The following is a 19,022-nucleotide window of genomic DNA, read 5'->3' as shown; positions in this document are numbered from 1 at the left end:
CTAACTGAAAAAATGTAAGAAGTGTACATTTGTTTAAGTTCAGATTTAACAGTGAATTTATTAAGTTTTAGATATTTTCCAACTATTTAATTTTTATTTTAGCAAACTTTCCCTTTGTTCTGCACAGTAAGCCATATAGATGGCCTTTGGAATCTTCTTAGATCTATTATACCTAGTGTTTTGCAACTGCAGTGTTAGCTGAAAGATAGTTACTACAGTTAATTCATATTTTTATTTCTGTGATTGGAAATATAATGTTGTTTAAAGCATTAGTGAAATAAATCCTGAGGGAAGACATTCAGTTTCCATTATTACAGTGACATAACTACTTTTGCTTTCACAGTTGTTAATGTAAGTAGGTTCATGGTTAAGCTTCCTTTTCCCCTTTCATATCAGCTCAATAAGAAATAATGTCAGCTCAGCCTAAAACTTTAGTTTTGCTTGAAAATTTTAGAAAATACGTTTGAGTAATTGCAATCAGTGAATCTTAGGAAGAGTCTGGTGCCGATATGCCCTCTGTGACCTGAAATTGTACACTATGGACCATATGGTAATCCTGAATGTAAACACTGGGCTCTTAATAGTGAAAGATCTCATTTCCTGTACTTAAAACTGTTTTGAGGATTGGTTTTGACCTGCTACAATTTTGCAGTTACTTGAATTACTCCTATTTTGTGCTGAGCAGAGAACTTGCAATTTGCTGGCATTTCTCTGCACATGGCACCAAAACTATTTTGTTTATTGTAATTCTGGTTAATTTAATTTAATTTCTGAAATGCATCCAGTGAATTGTTCAGATTAAAAGGTTTAATTTGAATGGTTCAATATGTCTCTGTCTAGAATATGTGGTTTTACACTTTGGTTTGTTTTGTTATAGAATGTCTAATGCCATCTGTTAATTTCAAATGGATCCAGACTTGCAGGGTAAGGATTTTTCTTATATTTCCCCAACTTTTCTCAAAAGGCATTTCTATGTCTTTTTGAACAGAAACTACTGAATTTTAATGAAATCATGCCACCTTGAAAATCTCTGTGCTGTGGCATGTAAATGACAAATTACACAGCTGTGATGTCCTACCTGTATTGCTGGATGTCCAGGCACTTTCCTTGCTGCTATCACACTGGCTTGTGGAATGGTCAGGCACACAGGGCCATGATCCCTAATTTATAATAAATGCTAAGGTTTTTTGCATATTTTGGAATAGGCATGAAGATGACCGTACACTCCCTTTTTGAATGCAAAATCTCAGTGGACACCACGGAGCAAATACCTCAAAATGCGGAATAGCAGGTAACCAGCTGAAGATGTCAGGAATTAGCACATTTCTATGTGTGTAGGAGCTCCTTTGTCAGCTTCTCAACAAAGGGCATTTATATTACTCGAGGTGAAATTTGACCCACAGCAGAATGATTACATGCTGGTTTTCTGTCCAGAGGGGAAGTCCCTTTCCTGTGAAAAATGAAAGATTTTAATGTCCCTAAATAGCCTCTCATCAGTAATAATTCTAAAATTATTTGCTATTTTATGTATGTGTCCTCACAAGCTAATTCTGGAACTGTGCTTGACAGGCACAGAATGCCCTACTTTGAGGCTACATTTTGTTTCTAAGGATGGACTAGAATTAAGTAGCAGATGGCTACTAAAACAAATTCCCTTCAATTTCAAAATCATCTTGTGCATGGAAGGTGTTTGAGTTGAATCGTGTGTATATTTCTAGCATTTGTATTTGAGAATAAGCATTTGGAACTTAATCCATAGCCTAATGAAAACTATGGGAGTTGTTCTGTTCCTTTCAAAAGGGCTTTGGATCAGTTTATTGATGAAGGAGAACTGATGATGCGTGGAAGTCAAAACTCATTTTTCACATTGTATGACATGCTACACTGCATCTCCAAATAATATCACAAAACATAGTATGACAAGAGTAGGACTAAACAGATGGTATAGCAGTTATTAGCATCTTTCTATAGCTTAGGCAGCATCTGGGAACCAGAAGAGCCCATAATTTGCTGACTATTAATATTAATCTGGTGTATTTCTTGGAAACCATTACACACAGATTGACACCTCTCCAGACTGAACAGGTGAAGTAATTTGTGAGCTATTTCTACTCGTTTGTATATATTTATTGCTTGTCTTTAGCCTTAATCAACTGTGTGTAGCTCTCTCTGAAGTACAGGGAGAAAAGAGTCTCTGAGGACAGAAGGATAACTTTCTAGTTTCTGACCTTTAGTGAACAAGCCTTGTTCTTGGTCTTGAAGTTCTAAGTATGTATAAAGTATTGGGTATAGGTCATGGTCAGCCTCTCTTACTTTCCACTCAGAAAAACATCCTTTATTGATGTGAAAGAAATAAGCTGAAATTATATAAGGGTATGGGATTTAGTCAAGCAGATTGAGTGGGTTTGCTAAACAGAGATGTCAAAAGTAATTTGCTCTGGTAAAGGGCTTGTCTTCTTCTGCAAGAGACCCACATGTCGATCTTGACAGAAGATTTGTTTGGTGCTTGAAACAATATGCATCCAAAACAATATCCCTGCTGTGCAAACTGACAAACTGTTCCTTGAAGAAGAGAATATCTGATCAAAAAACCTATTTGTGTGAAGAAATATTATTTCATTATGATCTTGGTTAAAAGTTTGTGCAGTGCATAACCCTCATAGGCCTTGTTCTGATATATGAATAAACTTGATTCCCAAAGAAACAGATGTGCTCTCTGTGTTAAATTCTGATTTTACAAGAGGTTGTGTCACTGTTTACAAGAAGACTGTTCACCCCACAAAGTTATTTTGAAAAAAAGAAAATGTTTTCTTTTTGTTTTCTTTTTTTTTTTTTTCTCCCAAATTTTCCTTCAGAGTGTTGATCAACTCAAAACCCCAAATTTGGTTGTTTTGATTTTTAGTTAGTTTTGAATGAACCACTCTATTGTAATGTGTGTTTGTTTTCTTTCACAGAGGCCTTCAGTGATGTTGAGAGCTCATGTATATCATATGTAGCTCATGTACACATGTAGCGCATGTATATATATAATGTATACAGAACAGCCCTAAAACTATGCTCAGTACAAAGTCTTTGCCAGTGTTAGTAGTCAAAGAGAATCCTATGCTTTTACAGGGACAAAAATCTGTATAAAATTTGCTTTGCTGTCACCATGAGTTATTATGCTACTTTGCTCTCTCATTTTCTACCTTGGAGTTTCAGAATGGATTATGAACACTTAAGATCTAGATAGTGCTTCATATACAAATTGATTTTTTTCCCTTTTAAATGTCAATGGAAATACATTAGTGAAATTTTAAAATTATGAGAATCAAATTATTTTTACAATCTGCAGCAATATTATGTAGACATCACTGACAATTATTTATCTGTGTATTATTATGCTCATGAAAAGTCAAATTCGAATGTGTTTCTTAGGAGCTGATTTATTGGAAATAATAATTTCTTATGGAAAATGCATTGACTGGAATATAAGAATTAATGCGAGCAAAATAGAACATGATAGGCCAGAAAACGCCTGGTTAGTATTCATTCATTCTTGTTTTTGAAGTGAGTGAGAATTCAGTGCAAGCAGAGAGTTGTGCAACAAAGTCCTGGTCACCTAGCTCACTTTGAAATTACTGGATGTAAATTCCATATTGAGCTAAATTTCATGGAAATCTTGATTTTTTTATTTGTGCTGAAAATGCATAATATTGCAAGTGAGGTCTTCAGGGTAACACAGAGAAGGTGACTAGTTTGTTGGCCTTGGACATATTTCTTTCATTTGGGGATGCTTTTCTATGAATACATTTAGTCTGGTCTCAGTCCTGATATAGTTTATCTGCCTGATGCTCTGTGCCAATGTGGAAGTACCACAGGTACTGGTTTTCTTTTTATGTGGTGTACTGTTTTAGGCTTCATTTTACAGACCTGTCTTAGCTAGGCATTTCTATTAAAAAATAGTCATGCTTCCATTCATGAAAAGGCAGGGATCCTCATTCATTTCTTCCTTAATTTTCCCACAGTGGATTTGATTGACATTTCTCTGATTCAGCACATCCTATCAAGTGAACAAAGCCAGAGGGAAGAGCGGATTTCTCTGAACACTCAGCAAATCTCTGGAATGTTTATGAAGCTGTTCCAAAGGGCAAGGTTAGAAAAACCAGGCAAGGTAGATCCAAGAGCTGCTGAATTCACATTAGGCCTACTGATTGCCATGTATGACAGGTGAGAAGAAGAAATGTAGATCCATTGTGTAGTACCATAGAGTCAAAGAATGTGTTTTTGGACAGGACCTTAAAGATCATATAGCTCCCACCCAAAGTATTGCTAGACTAAGTCTGTTTCTACCACTCTCACACCATTTCTGTGTGAAAGTCTCCCATTTTGATTTGTTATGCTTTGTATAAAAACTAGGAGTAGTTCAGCTGTAGGAATATAAGGCACAAAACTCCATCAGAAACACGGTGCTCAAATGTTCCCAAAACTATCTGGAAATCCAGCCTTTTGCTAGTCCATGCTGACTTTTTCTCTGAACAGCTTTACAGAGTAGCTCTTCGGACTTCGAGATATTTTGATACACTCCTAAAAAATGAATCCATGTTTGCCTCTGGAAAACAGTACCATGCACAGGTCAGGAATTTGCCAGTCACTTTTTGTTATTCATTTTCCTTAAGCTTAAAAAGTTCATCTACCAATTATGAAACAAAATTGATGTCTCATAGCTAAGCTGAGCAGCTTAGTGAATGGCAAAGTTTCTGAAAATAATAAGGAAAGGCCTCACAGAGTGTATTTTTCTTATGTATTGTTCGTAAATAATGAGTTAATTCTCTAAAGGCAGGATTGGTTTGTGATTGCATCAGATTTAAAAGACAAAGACTAGGTTCATTGTACAAGTTATTTACCATAGGTGAAATTTTTTCCTTCTACATCATAGCAAAGTTTTTACTGAAAGTAAATGAGATGTAAGTGGTCTGAAGGACTTTTTCTTGAGTCATTATTCATTACTCACACAAAGACTACAGCTTATGGTCCCACTTTATAAAATTTTTTTGTAAAAAAATCAGTTAAGGCTAAGAATAAATGCTGTATTAAGAAACAAAGCTAGAAATATCAAGAGTATTTTGTAATTTTTGTGTGCTGCAGGGAATGATTTAGAAGAATTTTCTTAACAGTACTATTTTAGTCTTTTAGTCTGTTTTCTTAGTACTGTCTTGGGAGTGTAATTTTCTTTTTGCTACTATTTTTTTTAAAAGAATTTCACAAGTTTCTCAACAGGTATATAAGATAGAAAAAGCTTCTTATAATTTTCTAATCATGTTTTATCTATAGAGTGATATTCTCCATTATTAACACTGGAAAGTATTTAATAGGAGGAGCACATAGGAATTTTCCATGTTTTTGTGGTATTTACTTAATAAGCTTACATAAATATCTTAAGGGTGTTTGATTGTGTATTTCAGCTTTAGTCTTGGAGTTTTTTCTTTGAAATTTCTGGAAAAACAACAATTTCCCATGCAGTTCATATTTTAGAGTCTATATTGCAGCTTTACACAGTGTGGGTTTATCTTAAGACTCTTGATGACAATTTCATGTAATGATATTTTGAATCTTTGCAAAAGTAATATCTTAAATATAGATTTCTGTGGCTTCCTGATTTGTGGTTTCTGATTAATGTCTGCATTGTCTTCACCAAAATAATTGGGTTTTTCATTAGGTGCCTATATCACAAAATTTTGTTCTAAATTAATCTACATTATTTATTATCTAACAGTCAAAACTAAATGTCATGCTCCTGCATATATCCTTTTCTTAAATTGAGTTTCAGTGAAATTAAATGTAATCAGCCCAAGAGAAGCTTAGTGCAGATCTGGCACCACAGTGGAGCTGCCTGATGATATATGTGAAAACTTAGATTGTATCCTTTATTCAGTACTGTATTTGGGAAGGCTTTCCACAATAAAAAGGGAAGATTTTTTTTTAGAACATACATTGTAAAGGTAAAATTACATTTTACTTGGAATGTGAAATCTCTGGAGGAGCTGGTTTCTTTTTGTTTTATGATTGCATGGTATCTTGGAACAGTTAACTCTGCAGTTATGTTCAGTGACAAAGGGTTCTAGAAATAAAATTTCACTGGAATGTTACTTTGGTGACATTTATACATATAAAAGGATACTTGTTTTGAAATTTTCTTCCTACATAGGAAGACATTCTTTAGATGTTTTAGTCTTTCTATTCTCAGTGAATGAGAATAGTGTAACTTATTTCATTTTCCTAGATCTGGAAGAGGGTATGTCAAACTAGATCTGCTGCAGCTGCCCTAATTTCCCTTTCAGGAGATGCTTTACTGGCTAAATACAGAGGTGGGAAATGTATGATTTTATACACTATCTGAAATACTGAACATTGAGGAAAATTTCCATTGTATTTTTTTTTTTTAAATAAAAGCTCCGCCATGAAAAAAGTAAATTATGTTGACTGCTTAGTTGTAGAGAAAGGCTGATGCAGAATAATGCTTTCCAATCAATATCTGTAGCCATCTTTGCAATAGAGAGCCTCAAAAGATGTTATAGTGACATTTAAGTAGAGCTTCTATTTGCCTAGCAGAAAAGAACATAAACCCCATGGTTTTAAATTAGCAACTCACAATTTAAATAGACCACTTCTTGTATAAACATATTTAAATATTTTTCCTAGTTTTGTAAGAATGAGTTCATTGCTTTTTTCCTTTGCTTTCCTCCTCTTTTCCTCACTGTAGGGAGAGCTATGGTCACAGCAGTCACTGAGAGCCTGTTAGGTACATAATATAGTGAAACTTTCTGGAGGGGTTTATTTGTTAGACTGCAATTGCCATAGCAGTTTGAATACAGCTTGAAGACAGTTCAGGCTCTGCCAGGATTCCAGGGTTTTTTTCCTTATTTTCAACTTTCTTCCAGTTTTATGCTGTCCCTGATGGGACGGAGACCTTGATTACCCGTAGTGCCCTGAGAAGCCTTCTAACAGACTTAAATCAAGTAATGTCAGTGCAGTGCTGTTACTCAACAGATTTTGTAGGATTGTACTAACTTACCAGAAGAAAACCCCTCATGATTGATACCTTTCTTTTATATTTGATTACCTTATGGGACTGAAGTTAATAGGACACTGTGGACATAGGGAGCTATCATGCAAAGTAGGTAAAAGAATTAAATTCTGCCCTTTTTTTCAAAATAACCAGTTTCATTAGTGAATGCCTCTGTGCATTCATGTTGCCTGAGCTTACAGGTCCTGGAAACAGCTGGATACAACTGTTCCTAAAGCAACTCCAAACTTCAGATGTCTGTACTCACTAGAATAGCTTGCAATTGCAGCAAGTTGTCTTAGCATACAACTATTTCCAGCTGAACTGGTGCTGAAAATGGGATCTGAAAATGACCTCTGGGATTTAAACTCAGTGTCCTTCAGTAGTATGCTGTGGAAATATAGTATGTTTATCCATTACAGTAAGTGAGTTGGAAACAAATCATTCTGATGCACCCTGAACTGTGAAACTGCATACTGATGGCATGAATATGAACGGACTTTCTTCAGAATAGTGTGTAAAATGACATTTCTACAGATACTTCACCATCTGTGTGCTGTCACCATTGCAGCAGAGCATGATGGGAACATCTGTTTTTTACTGAGGTGTTTCTGAGTGTTTCTTCTTGATGTAGATCCCAGCCATTGTGGGAGAAGGCTGCACTCTGTCTTGTGTGGAAATTGCAATTCATGGCTGTTTCCATGGGGTGGGTGAAATTCTGATGTCCTGGGAAATTATTCTGAATGTTGCTGATTGATTAAAACTTCAAGTGTATCACCATATAACATCCCCAAGTATCTACTTTTAAGAAGCAGGCCTGATCATCAGTTTCACAGTATGGGAGGATTTGTATCCATAGAAAAGATGCTCAGTAAGATACTACAGAGGACTCTCGCATTTATTCCAAAACCTTTGGAACCCAGTAACATTTTACATGAATGGAAAATTTATGCCAGCAAAATCCAATATCAGAGCTTTTATTAGAGATTGTATATGAACCACCAGGTTTTTTTTAGGTGTATATGGGCTTGAGACATGTATTTTTTCTAGGTTCTGAATGCAGCTATTGTTGAAGAAAAATTCCTGTGTTGGCTGAGATCAGAGCCTGCTGTTTTCCTGTGGCTCCCTACATGTTACAGATTATCAGCCATGGAAATGGTTTCTCACCAAGCTAGATGCAGAGTCTGCAAAGTTTTCCCCATTACAGGCATCAGGTGTGTCAATGGTCTTTAGCATCCACACAATTAGTTCTTACCATCTGCATACCTTACAGGCTGTATCTGATGTACTAAGTAATAAGCTTTGGATGTAATCTAACTTAACCAGGAAAAGAGGGATAGAGAGAACCACTGCAGTCTAATGCACAAGCCTTCATCCTGCTTCTCTTTAACTCACTAGAACAAACAGGAATACTTGCCAAAGGTAAACTGGCAGTCCAAAGGTAAAATCAACCTGTGTATCTCATTTCTTAGTTATTTTTCCTGTAACCAATTTTATCAACTGGCTTGTTAAGTTTTCCATCTTAGCATCTTAGTCATCTAAGTAATGTTATAAAATGGCAGAGTGGTATAAAAAGAACACTATCCATTATCATCTGACCAGAATGCTCAGAAAAACATTTTACTGTTACTATATTCTCACTAATTGTAAGCTTGCAGATTTAGTTTATTGTATTTTTAGTTTTTTTGTTTATGTATCCTATGTCAATATTACAGTTCCATGGAAGCAGCAAACAGAGATAAGCTGGTGTGTAAGAAGCATATGAATGCAGTTGTAACTGCATTCTGAAAAATGGGAAATGGTGCTAAAACAACAGTTTCTTCCATGGACTGCATTTCAATGCAGCAAATAAATAAAATCAAAACCACTGGTGGGTTCAGAGAAAAGTCCTCAATCATTTGAGCAAAATAACTTGAATTCACAAAATGCTGAGGAAAGTAATTTATTCTAATGAAGATGTTTCTTTGAATTTCAGAGCCCAGGGATCTGGGTTTCCAGTAATCAAGCTTACTTACACCAAGTTCTTACTTGTGGGGAGGTAAAGAAATCCTTTTGTTTTCCCTCACAGGTATTGCTGTTTAAAGTGCCTCAATTTTGACCTTTGCCAAGCCTGCTTTTTCACTGGCCGTCTCTGCAAACCACATAAGAGATCACATCCTGTTGTGGAGCACTGTGTGCAGGTAGAGTCCTATTGTACTGATTCATTTCCCTGTTGAGGTTCTTCATGGAGGCAAGTAGGCAGTAGATTCTTGAACTACAAGCATTTCAAAGTTATGTGTGTATTAGCCATAATGGCCATGACATATTAGCATTATTAGTCTGGGAACAGGGACACAGGGAAGGGACAAAAGCAGGCTTCTAACTTTAGAATGAGTGTTCTGTTCTGAAGTAACTGAATAGAGCTGTGAAATATCCCAGTGCAAGTCTTCATCTTAAGGAGTTTTATGGCAAATTTTCTGTTAGCAGATAATCCTTAAACCAATGAAAAATCCCCTCAATGTCCCAATGCTTCTTCATCCCAATCCCAATGCAAACTCATCCAGAAATTCATTAATCCTAAAGTTATACAAAGTCCTACATGACATGTCTTTCTTTTTCTCTCTTTTCTGAATGTCTTCAGTTTTTCCGCTTGATTGTAAACCTTTCTGACTCATTTGTCTCTGTCAGTTAGGGATACAGCACAAAGAGGCAACATGTGCCCAACTAAGATCACATACCTGGACTCTGTTACAGTGGCAACTTGTGCTATCATCACACTAGTGGCAAAATACAACACTGGGAATTTGTATTTGGAAGACCAGCTTCTCCTTTAAGCAGGAGATTCCAGATCTTGCACACAGCAGCAGATGGGCTTTTTGTGGATCTGTGTAACAGTATCCTTTTGTTTCAGTAAATGTGCCGAAAAGCACTTAGGAAAGTTTCCCTAGAAACCTGTTCTCCTTCCCAATCCTCTGCAGTAAATGTGAAAGATACCTGGGCAGCCAGTGTCTGCACTAAAACTAAAGACTGTTAGACTCCTCTTGTAGTCATCCTTTGTCTGGGGTAGCATTAAACTCTTGCCACTTCATTGCTCTCTTTCGGAAAACAAAATCCTATTGCTAACATTGTGAGAAATTATATCTGGATGCTCAATATCTGCATGAAAAATAACAGTTCAGTCCTCCAAATATTCTTCCTCATACTCCATCTGTGAGAAAGTAGGAAAATCAAGAGTTAACTAAAGTCCTCATTAAGATATTTCTAATCAGAGACCTTAAAATTAGTGTGAATTGAGAGTGAATGGGAATGTGTCTTTGTAGAAGCGCCAGAAGGAAGGACAAGAGATAAACGAAGGCAGGAGATGTTGCAGCCTGGATTGCAGCCACATTGTTGCTGCAGAATTGCAATTGAATCACTGAACTTAGGTTTCCTTTATGAAGCCCTACTCTAACACAAACTCTGTAAATATTACTTTATAGGCCAAATATTACAATACAGGCCAAAATCTTACCAAAATTTAACAGATAAGCTACTCACTATGACAGATACCATTTTTGTATCTGTTTTGTGGGACATAAAATAATCAGCAGTAAGTTCCTATCCCCATACCTTCCACTCTTAGCAGATGCTGTCCTTGTCTGGGTAAGTTTTCACACTGTCTTTATCAGGGATTGAGCTGCTGAGTGGGGGTTTGAAATATCAGCAGTTTTTCCTTACCGTGCTGACATCTTGTGGTAGTGTTACTACCACGTTGAGAAGCACTAGGAGGCATGTGTTGTGTTTTCTTTGTTTTCCTGTTCAGTCTGTCAGGGCTCACCCCATGTTCTGCAGCAGTCACCTAGGGCAGAATTGGTTGGTGTCCTCCAATAACACAGCTACTGAGCTTAGCCTGACATGAGCCTGACACTCCTGTGATAAATGGATGTGTATTTTACTGTATTCTGTGAGAGGAGGATGTGAGCCATGAAACTATATCTACAAATGCTTTATACAAGTATAAAAGTATTTCTTCCTTAGATACTAGTCAGCAGAATTATTGTTGTGACTGTGCGCTTAATCATTGTAACTACCAAAATCCTGTATTTAGGCATTTCCAGGCTGCCTGACTTTGATATACTCAGTATTTTGCCTAAAAGAATTGGAGCTGCTCTTGCCTGTGGTCCTGCAGCATTACCCACCTCAGGTCCCCTTCTAGGGCTCAGATAGCAGCCATGAGCCTCGTCAGATGATGAACAGATGGACCTTTGCTTTGGAAGCATGTCTGTTTATGTCTGTTTCTGGGCAGCACCTGTTTGAAAAGTCACTTTCTTCTTTATTATCCCTCGTTCCAATAGATGTCAGCAAAGGCGAACGCAAAGCACTTTCTCCGCACCATCAGGAGCAACCTGTTTCAAGAGCGCTGCAGAAGAAAAGAGGCTCAGAGAAGGACAGCTCTGGAATCAGTGGAGGAGAGGCACATCTCTGCTCACAAAAAGACTTTGTGAGTTTTGGTGTCAGATGAATTTATAATCTCTGAATGTCAGGCTGTGGGATATTGCTTGATTATGTCCTTTGAGTAAGGGATTTTGTTATGACAGATACCATGTCATGATTTTTCTATTCAAAAGGGAAAGAATAACTGAGAAGCTGCTGCACATTGTTCTGTAGCTTAACTATGGTTACCATGCTGACAACCTAATGATCAGTTGTCTTATATAACAGGCTTGTATTTTGCTTCCCTCCTTCCTTATATTGTATTTTTCACTCTGTTCCATTTCTTATACTCAGTCTAGGGCCAAGCATTGCAAATATTTACTACCTTTACAACTGCATGGGTTCTTAAGCACCTCCTCTGTGACAAATCCATTGGAAATTAACTGTGAATACTTTCCACATGTGACCCACAGTGCATTCACTGGCAGGCATTCTACTCAAGTCCTACTAAATTGCAGATGTGTGGAATCACTCACAATAGCAAGTAGATGATCTCACCATTCCTCTTCTTTCAGACCAGTTGTTTTGTGTGCTTTGGGTAATATTTAAAGTCATTACTGTATTTCCACTTATCACAGTGGTAATAATGAGCATTGGAGGTTATGTTGAGATTTTTCCCAATAGTTTATCCTTCTTTGCTATAAGATTTTTGTTGATACTTAGGTATAGAAACAGAAGGGAATGGTTATAGGAGATTAGCACTAAAAACATACAAAGGGTGAGATTCCTTCCTATTTGTATAAAGATCTAGCAACTGTCTTGCATCTCATGTGTTCTCCCAATGAGACTACAGTGAGGCTGAAATAGGGGAAAAATGGTCAGTCCTCTCTAAAATAATTGCTTTCATCTTTATGTGAAGGAGGAGAAAAATCTGTTTATCAATCTGGATTGTGCTACTCTGGTAAGTTTTCAGTTACAAAACAATTTTTTATATACTATAAGACCAATGGGTGATAGTTACAGTGATCCTCACAGAGAATATTATTTCAGTGTTTGTTTTTGAGAACGTGGTGAAATGCAAAACATCTTTGTTTGCTAGTATTTCCTGTCCTGCATTCAGCAACAAAACAATATTTAATCATTTTGAATGGAATTTATCTTTCTGGAATCAATCAAGATTTATCTTTAATTCTGTAGGGGTTTGCTTACCTACTGCTTGGGTAGCAATGAGACACAAAAGAATTTGGGGTTGCTATTACAGGTGTCACTGAGGGGTTAATAAATATCTAGGCTTTCCCTAGCATATGATGGACTGAACAGCAGCATATTTTGCTATTTTTTTGTAGTTGAATTTCCTAATATATTTAACTCTTGGCTAAAGGGAGCAAAAAAGAGAAGCAGCAAATTGCACTGAGAATAAATGGGTGGAAAGTAGAACCTGTTGCTGAGATTCTGTTGGAAGAGTGGAATTTGTTTTCAGAAATTTCATTCTTTCAACCAAAATATTCCAGCAGGCATAGTTAAACTTTACTTCTTGTTTAGTCAATAGCACACCTCTCTGTCTATTTATACTGCATTAGTTTTCTGCATTTGGATCTTCCTGGGTAGAAAAACCATGTGAGTCCTGATCCTTTCTCTACTCATTACTTCTCTGTTGGTATATAGTCCTCCTGTGGAATTCAGTGCTTCATCACTACCTGGTCCTGAAAATGTGTCTTTCCCAGCGGACAATTGTGTCCCAGAGTCACCCAGGTTCATACCTGGAAACAGGACTGTAATGCAGAAGAGTGAGAATAACAAGACACCAGAGCAAGGCAAGACAATAGCTCAGGTGAGCAAAACATGAAGCAGTAATAGTGCTAAAGCTGTGAAGAAGACCTGGCAAGTTAATTATCTAATTGCCTTCTAATTTCAATGAAAATGTAATGGGCAGCTTCACCTTTCTGTTAATTCCTCACTTACAGTGAAAAATGTGGAATCTGAAAACTTAGTGAGGTTTAAATTTGTTATCTTCCCAAGATAAGTGACTAATTCCTTGACCTTCGTGACCTTCAGAAGCACCTGTAAGAATATTTGCTTTGGGGTTTTTTGAGATGTCATAGAGTAGCATGCTAAAGTCTAGATGAGTCTGGAGTCCTCTTGCTATTCTGACAGTAAAAAAGGCCATCATGTCTTCCTACTGCAAGCAAATGTCAAAGAAGAATGCCTGAATTCTTATCAGACTCAGGCCATTTTTGTTACCATGGAAATAGCAAGAGGACAGAATGGGCCCTCTTAGGATAAACCCAGAGCAATGTCCACTCCAGCTAAAATAGCTAATGCACAAAAGGTCTCTATTAATCCATTCCTGTTCCTCCAAAGAAACAATGTTAAAAGAGTGGGTAGGACAGTGTAGCTTAAAAAAGTACATAGCAGTTTTTTGTCTCTATATTTTTTGAGATGTTGGTAGCTCTGCACTTACTCAGAATACAGGGAACACTGGGTTGTATTCAAACCAGTTTGTGTCATCCACTCATCTTGTTCTGCCCAGGAGCCAAGGGGTGCAGTAACACAGAACTAGCCTCTGTGTATCAGGTCACTCCTTTGGCTGCTAATCCTGTGCTGCCCTTTGGAAGACCTGTCTTTTAGAACTCTGCTGCCCAGCTCAAGGTACAGTGCTAGCCAGCACATATCTGCACGAGATGTCGTGGGCAGACATTGCTTAAACATAGAATTTTGACAATTGGCATTTGTCATTTTAGAAAACAGCAGGACAGGACTTGCATCCCTGTGCTGGGATTCTGTCAGGTGCATTGCTCTTTGTTTATTTTCTTTCGTGGCTGAGAATTTCTTTTGAGCAGTTTTATACTGATTTCTAAGATCTTATAGTGCAGATTATTTCCACTTTGATTGAAAAGATGTGGACAGTAAGTCCAATGATCGCTTTTAATAGAATCTATGAGTATGGAGGTCTTGGGTCATCCAGCTCTTAGTCTCATAATTTCCTGGCAGCTCTGATTCCTGCCCAACTTATATCATGCCTCAAAAGTAACTTAGCTGGAAAGTGTTTGTCTCCCTGACTTCTGGGCTACTGTTCTCTGCATGCTCCAGAGAATGCTACTTCCATTTAAAGACCAAGAGTTTCTCTTCTCTCTTCTACATACAGTCTCTCTCAACATCTCCTTGTCTCAAAGCAGCTGTGGGACTTGAGAGAGATTGTTCCCAAATAAGAATATTCCATTTTGCAGAAATTGGGAATTTGGATTTTGTTCTAATTTCAAACAAATTCTCATACACTTAAATTTGTCATAGAACAAAGAATTTGTTCTAAATAAAATTTCCAGCCATTAGAAATACTGTAATGCATCAGTTGATTGTAATACATTAAACTAAAAAGGTTAACTAGTACATCTGTAGATCCACCAGATCCAAAATTTGCCATGCACTCCTATAATAAAAATTGTGTATAAAAATGAAATGCTATTGCTGATAAAGTTATGAACAGATACTTCTTTTTGTTTTAGGCAATAGCCTCTTTTGAAGCAGATGTGTTAAAAATGCATGAATCCATTAAAAGCATTCACAGTGACAGCAGGTAGGTAAATGCAGTCGTAAACTCACTGAAGACTGGCGGGCATTGCTGCTCCAGCTGGAGGGCTAGAAGACAGATGATTTTTCCATACTTTGGAGATTTTGAGATTGTAAAAAATCCTATCAAATGAGGATGAATAATAAAAACTCCGCAACAAAAATTTTATGTGAAGATCACTAGAAAAACAATGGCAAAGCAAAACATATTTTGTTTTGCTTTCATCGGCATTTCTGCAAATGCTAGTTTTCATTTCTAAAAGGAATTTTTAGACAAAAAGACATTCATCCACATAACAATGTCAGAATTGCATACTTTTTCAAATTTTTCTCTGAAAAAGGCTTAATCAAAAGAAATTTCATAATTTGCATGAAGCTTTTAAATCAAAGTAGAATTTATTTCTAAAAAATATGCTGTACATCAAACAGAGATTAATAGGATGAATACAATAACTATTGGTATAACAGTTAATCACAGAAGTTCCTTCTGATAGTCAAATCTTTGACACTGTAAAATATTAATTCCTAAATTAAAAATCTCTTGGGAGGCTTGTTTGCTTGGGTGACATGGCAGGGGAGAAGTTGGTGTGTGAGCTATGATGCTTACCTTTTACTTGCATTTTTGCCTTCCCCCCCTTCATTTTTGTAGCTGTATATAAATGTGCTCTCTATAACCATGCCTATGACCACTGAAAATGATGGAATTACAGTGAAGTGTAGAATTCAATCCTGAATCTACTCTCTTTATTTTCTTCAGTATGTTCAGTTCTCTCTGTTCCTGTTCTCTTTCATTGCAAGTACAATTGCTGCTCCAAGTTCACAAAATAGCACTCCAAGATCAGAGTTAACATTTCAGTTTCATTGTGAGTCTGTTCTCACTTGGGAAAATAAAGAGATATGGCAAAGATCTTCAGCTTTCTTTTAGATTAGCAAGCGTTGACAGGATATTTGGGATGCCTGCTCCTATAATGCTGCTCTGACCCAGAGCTTATCATGGACCTGGGTGAATGAATCACATTACTCATGGGAAGCTCTTTATTCTTGTTTGTGGACTGACTTCCAGCATTCACCTGTTTGTTCTCAGAACTGGACTCTGAGTTAGTTGAAGGAGGACAGCATTTTACAGTGAGGAGCCCTTAAACGTTGTTGTAAGGGACCACTGTAGTATTAATTTTAATTTTAAATGGTCTGACTTGCTGTCCCATTCAGACAAATCTTGCATAGTTCAAGTGAAACTAATGGGGCTGTTGTCTCTAAGTCAAAGCATTACCACAAGGAAGTGAATCAGGTGAACTTCTGAATGTAACTAAGCATGGCAGATAACTATTTCAGATATGTGATATGAAGCAGTTGGTTTATTACTGTAGTGTTAACAAACTTTACTGTCTGCACCTCAGCTGTGAGGAAAGCAAAACTATTTCTACCCTGACTTCTTAGAGAAATCACTAGAACAGAATTATGGGTGTTATTTCTGTCATACTGTGCTCTGACACACTCTTTAGAAATTACTCTTAGGTAATTTCTAAATCTCTGTTGTACATGGGAGGGTGGCACTTCTGATTGCAAAAATCAGAGTGCTTTTTCAAGGACAAGTGGCCTGTGCAGAAGCTATTGGTATCATTAAAGAAACTGCAGAGAATACCACGAGCAAGAAGAAATTCTATCAAAGAGGCAGAACCTACTTTTACTTCATTGTTGCCCAGACATGTAATGGGAATCTTTTGCAGGTCAGGGAGTTGCTATAAGCAGTTTGCTCCTATACAGAGAGACTGCTATTGTCTCTTTTGTTGCAGTCACCTTTGTGGGAAAGGCAAAACCCCAAGATGCAAGGTACAGTCTTGGCTACAGTTCTACTCAGTTCTACTCTCATATTTCCGCACCTGGAATACTCATGTCCTTGCTAATTCCATGGATACAGTCCAACTTCTGAAATATTGGCCTCTAATCCCAAAGCTGACAAAAATTTCCTAACTAGTAAAGGGGATAAAGTTTGTGCTACAGTGTTTGCTCGTTTCCATGAATGCATATATTTGTGTATGTCTGGTCTATCAAAAATCCCACCCTCCTGTATCTCTGGCAGGTACATGAAAAAGCAGTTCAACAAATGGAAGGACAAAATGCAATTTCTTCATAACTGCCAGGAAGAAAAAAGCTGCAAAATAGAGGCAAAACTGCAAAGACTGAGCGTAAGCCATGAAAACCTGCAAATGATGCTGCAGCACATGAAGGAAGAAGTAAAGGTGTAGTGATATATATATATATATATATATATATATAAAGAATTGTCACAGCTATGAGCCATTACTGAACACTAAGAACTACTTTTCCTGTAGACCAGCACTCTTAATACCATTTCATGCACTTTCTAATTGTATTTTCAGTCATCTTAGGTTCTTCTCTTCAGAGAAAGCAGATAAGGTCTTTGTAGTAGGTATTTTCTTGTTATTCTGTGCATATCCGGCATCTAGCAGAGATATCCATGTTAGCATATTTAAATACTACTGCAATGAAAATAATGATTATTCCAATAAGAGTTTCCAACAGAAGTGTTAGATACTTCAGTGCAGTCTGTTCTTCAGAGAAGAGTCAAAGTGCTGGCATTGAATAAATATAATGTTGTTCCTAATTGCTTTCTTTTACTGGGATGTAATACAGACATCTTATAGAAAATATTTTATTTGTTTTCAATTATAGTGATTCTTATCATTACAATTATTTCTGAGATTCTTAAAAGGCCCTTGTTTCACAGAAAATATTTACATATTTTCCCCCTACAGCTTTTTTGTAGCATTTTCTGCAATATTGGTTTAGTACTACTGGCAAACTCAAATACCAATTATTTTTACAATTTATTTTCTGTATTTTTTCTTTTGTAGACCATGTTGCAGTCATCAGAGCAACCTTTCGCACAGTGTCATAATACAATGGCAAGAAATCCACATGTTCTGCTGGAAAGGAGAATGCAGAGTGAATTAAATCCTGCCCAGATAAGGCCTATTTCTAGAACATGTGCAGAATGGAAATCTTTGAATCCCCCAAACTCTGTAAATAGAATGCAGCTTTTACAGACACCTGAGGTTCCCACTGCAGTGGACTTTATGTTCTCAGATGACCCACTGGAGTCAGTGTCCCTGCAGAGTGACAAAACCTTTATGGGACAGCATAAACAAGCAAAAGAGAAACAAACATATCTGCCTAAACTGACAGAAAACTCTCTTGGTGGCATGGGGAATACAGTTCTTATTCCCACTGCAATGCAGATACCACCTGATGAGAAGGAAGTCAGAGAGGAATTGGAATTGCTAATGATGAAACTGAAGGATACATTGTCTCTCCAAACCCAACCAGGTATAAGTTCTCCAGTCATCTTGTCACTGTCTTCTTACCTTCATCCTGTTTATTCCATAATATTGTTCATAATCATGTAACCCTCAGAGGAAACTCAGAATCTTGCTTTAGCTTTTGTAGTATTATTCCATATAGTAGGATAATATAAGTAGAGCATATTCCAAATATAGCCCCTAATGTTGGACTGATTTGGAACTGAATGACTCAAAGCTCCAAAGAGATAATGAGTCTTGGTAGTCAATTAAGGAGCAAAGTTAAACTGGTGAGGGCATGAGAGGTTTTTGCTCTTGCCACTTCTAGGACTAGAGTTATAGTTACAGTGTCATAGGAGACTTCCAGCAATACAAAATCCCTTTGTAATCAAAGATTTTACACAGCAGAGCTTTGTTCAACATTCAGGATACCTCATTTTTGATAATGAGAATGTAATATGGAATATGACAGAAAAAGATGGTGCTTCTAAAGAGTTATTTTAGAGATTCATTAAGAGTTTTCTAGTGCTCTGGCAGCATCCAAAAGCTTGGAAGGACTTAAAATTTATTCTGCTTTTCAGCCCAACAAACTGCTTTGCACCAGGAGTTCTTCTCTACAGCTGAGCATGTTTGCAGGTCCTTTTCTGACCTCATCAACCAAGTAATTTCACCAGCTTGTAAATGATGGAAACTACCAT

The 19,022-nt window shown here is 36.9% G+C and overlaps 1 protein-coding gene across 1 annotated transcript; it reads left to right on the top strand.

Moving 5' to 3' along the window:
* The first annotated feature begins 905 nt into the window (after positions 1 to 905).
* DYTN (dystrotelin) lies at positions 906 to 19,009 on the top strand. Its single transcript, XM_041473094.1, is given in 15 exon segments — positions 906 to 924; positions 2,955 to 3,080; positions 4,008 to 4,209; positions 6,263 to 6,282; positions 6,285 to 6,347; positions 6,910 to 6,998; positions 7,680 to 7,751; positions 8,096 to 8,259; positions 9,114 to 9,225; positions 11,359 to 11,504; positions 13,103 to 13,268; positions 14,941 to 15,011; positions 17,085 to 17,244; positions 17,881 to 18,352; positions 18,906 to 19,009. Coding segments are annotated over 15 exon segments (1,986 nt in total).
* Positions 19,010 to 19,022: the final 13 nt, after the last annotated feature.

This window comes from Pyrgilauda ruficollis, unplaced genomic scaffold (assembly GCF_017590135.1).
Source record: "Pyrgilauda ruficollis isolate IOZ18807 unplaced genomic scaffold, ASM1759013v1 scaffold3, whole genome shotgun sequence".
Classification (NCBI taxonomy): Eukaryota; Metazoa; Chordata; class Aves; order Passeriformes; family Passeridae; genus Pyrgilauda; species Pyrgilauda ruficollis.
Note: the sequence above shows the minus strand (reverse complement) of the source record. Positions and strands in the feature narration are given on the sequence as shown.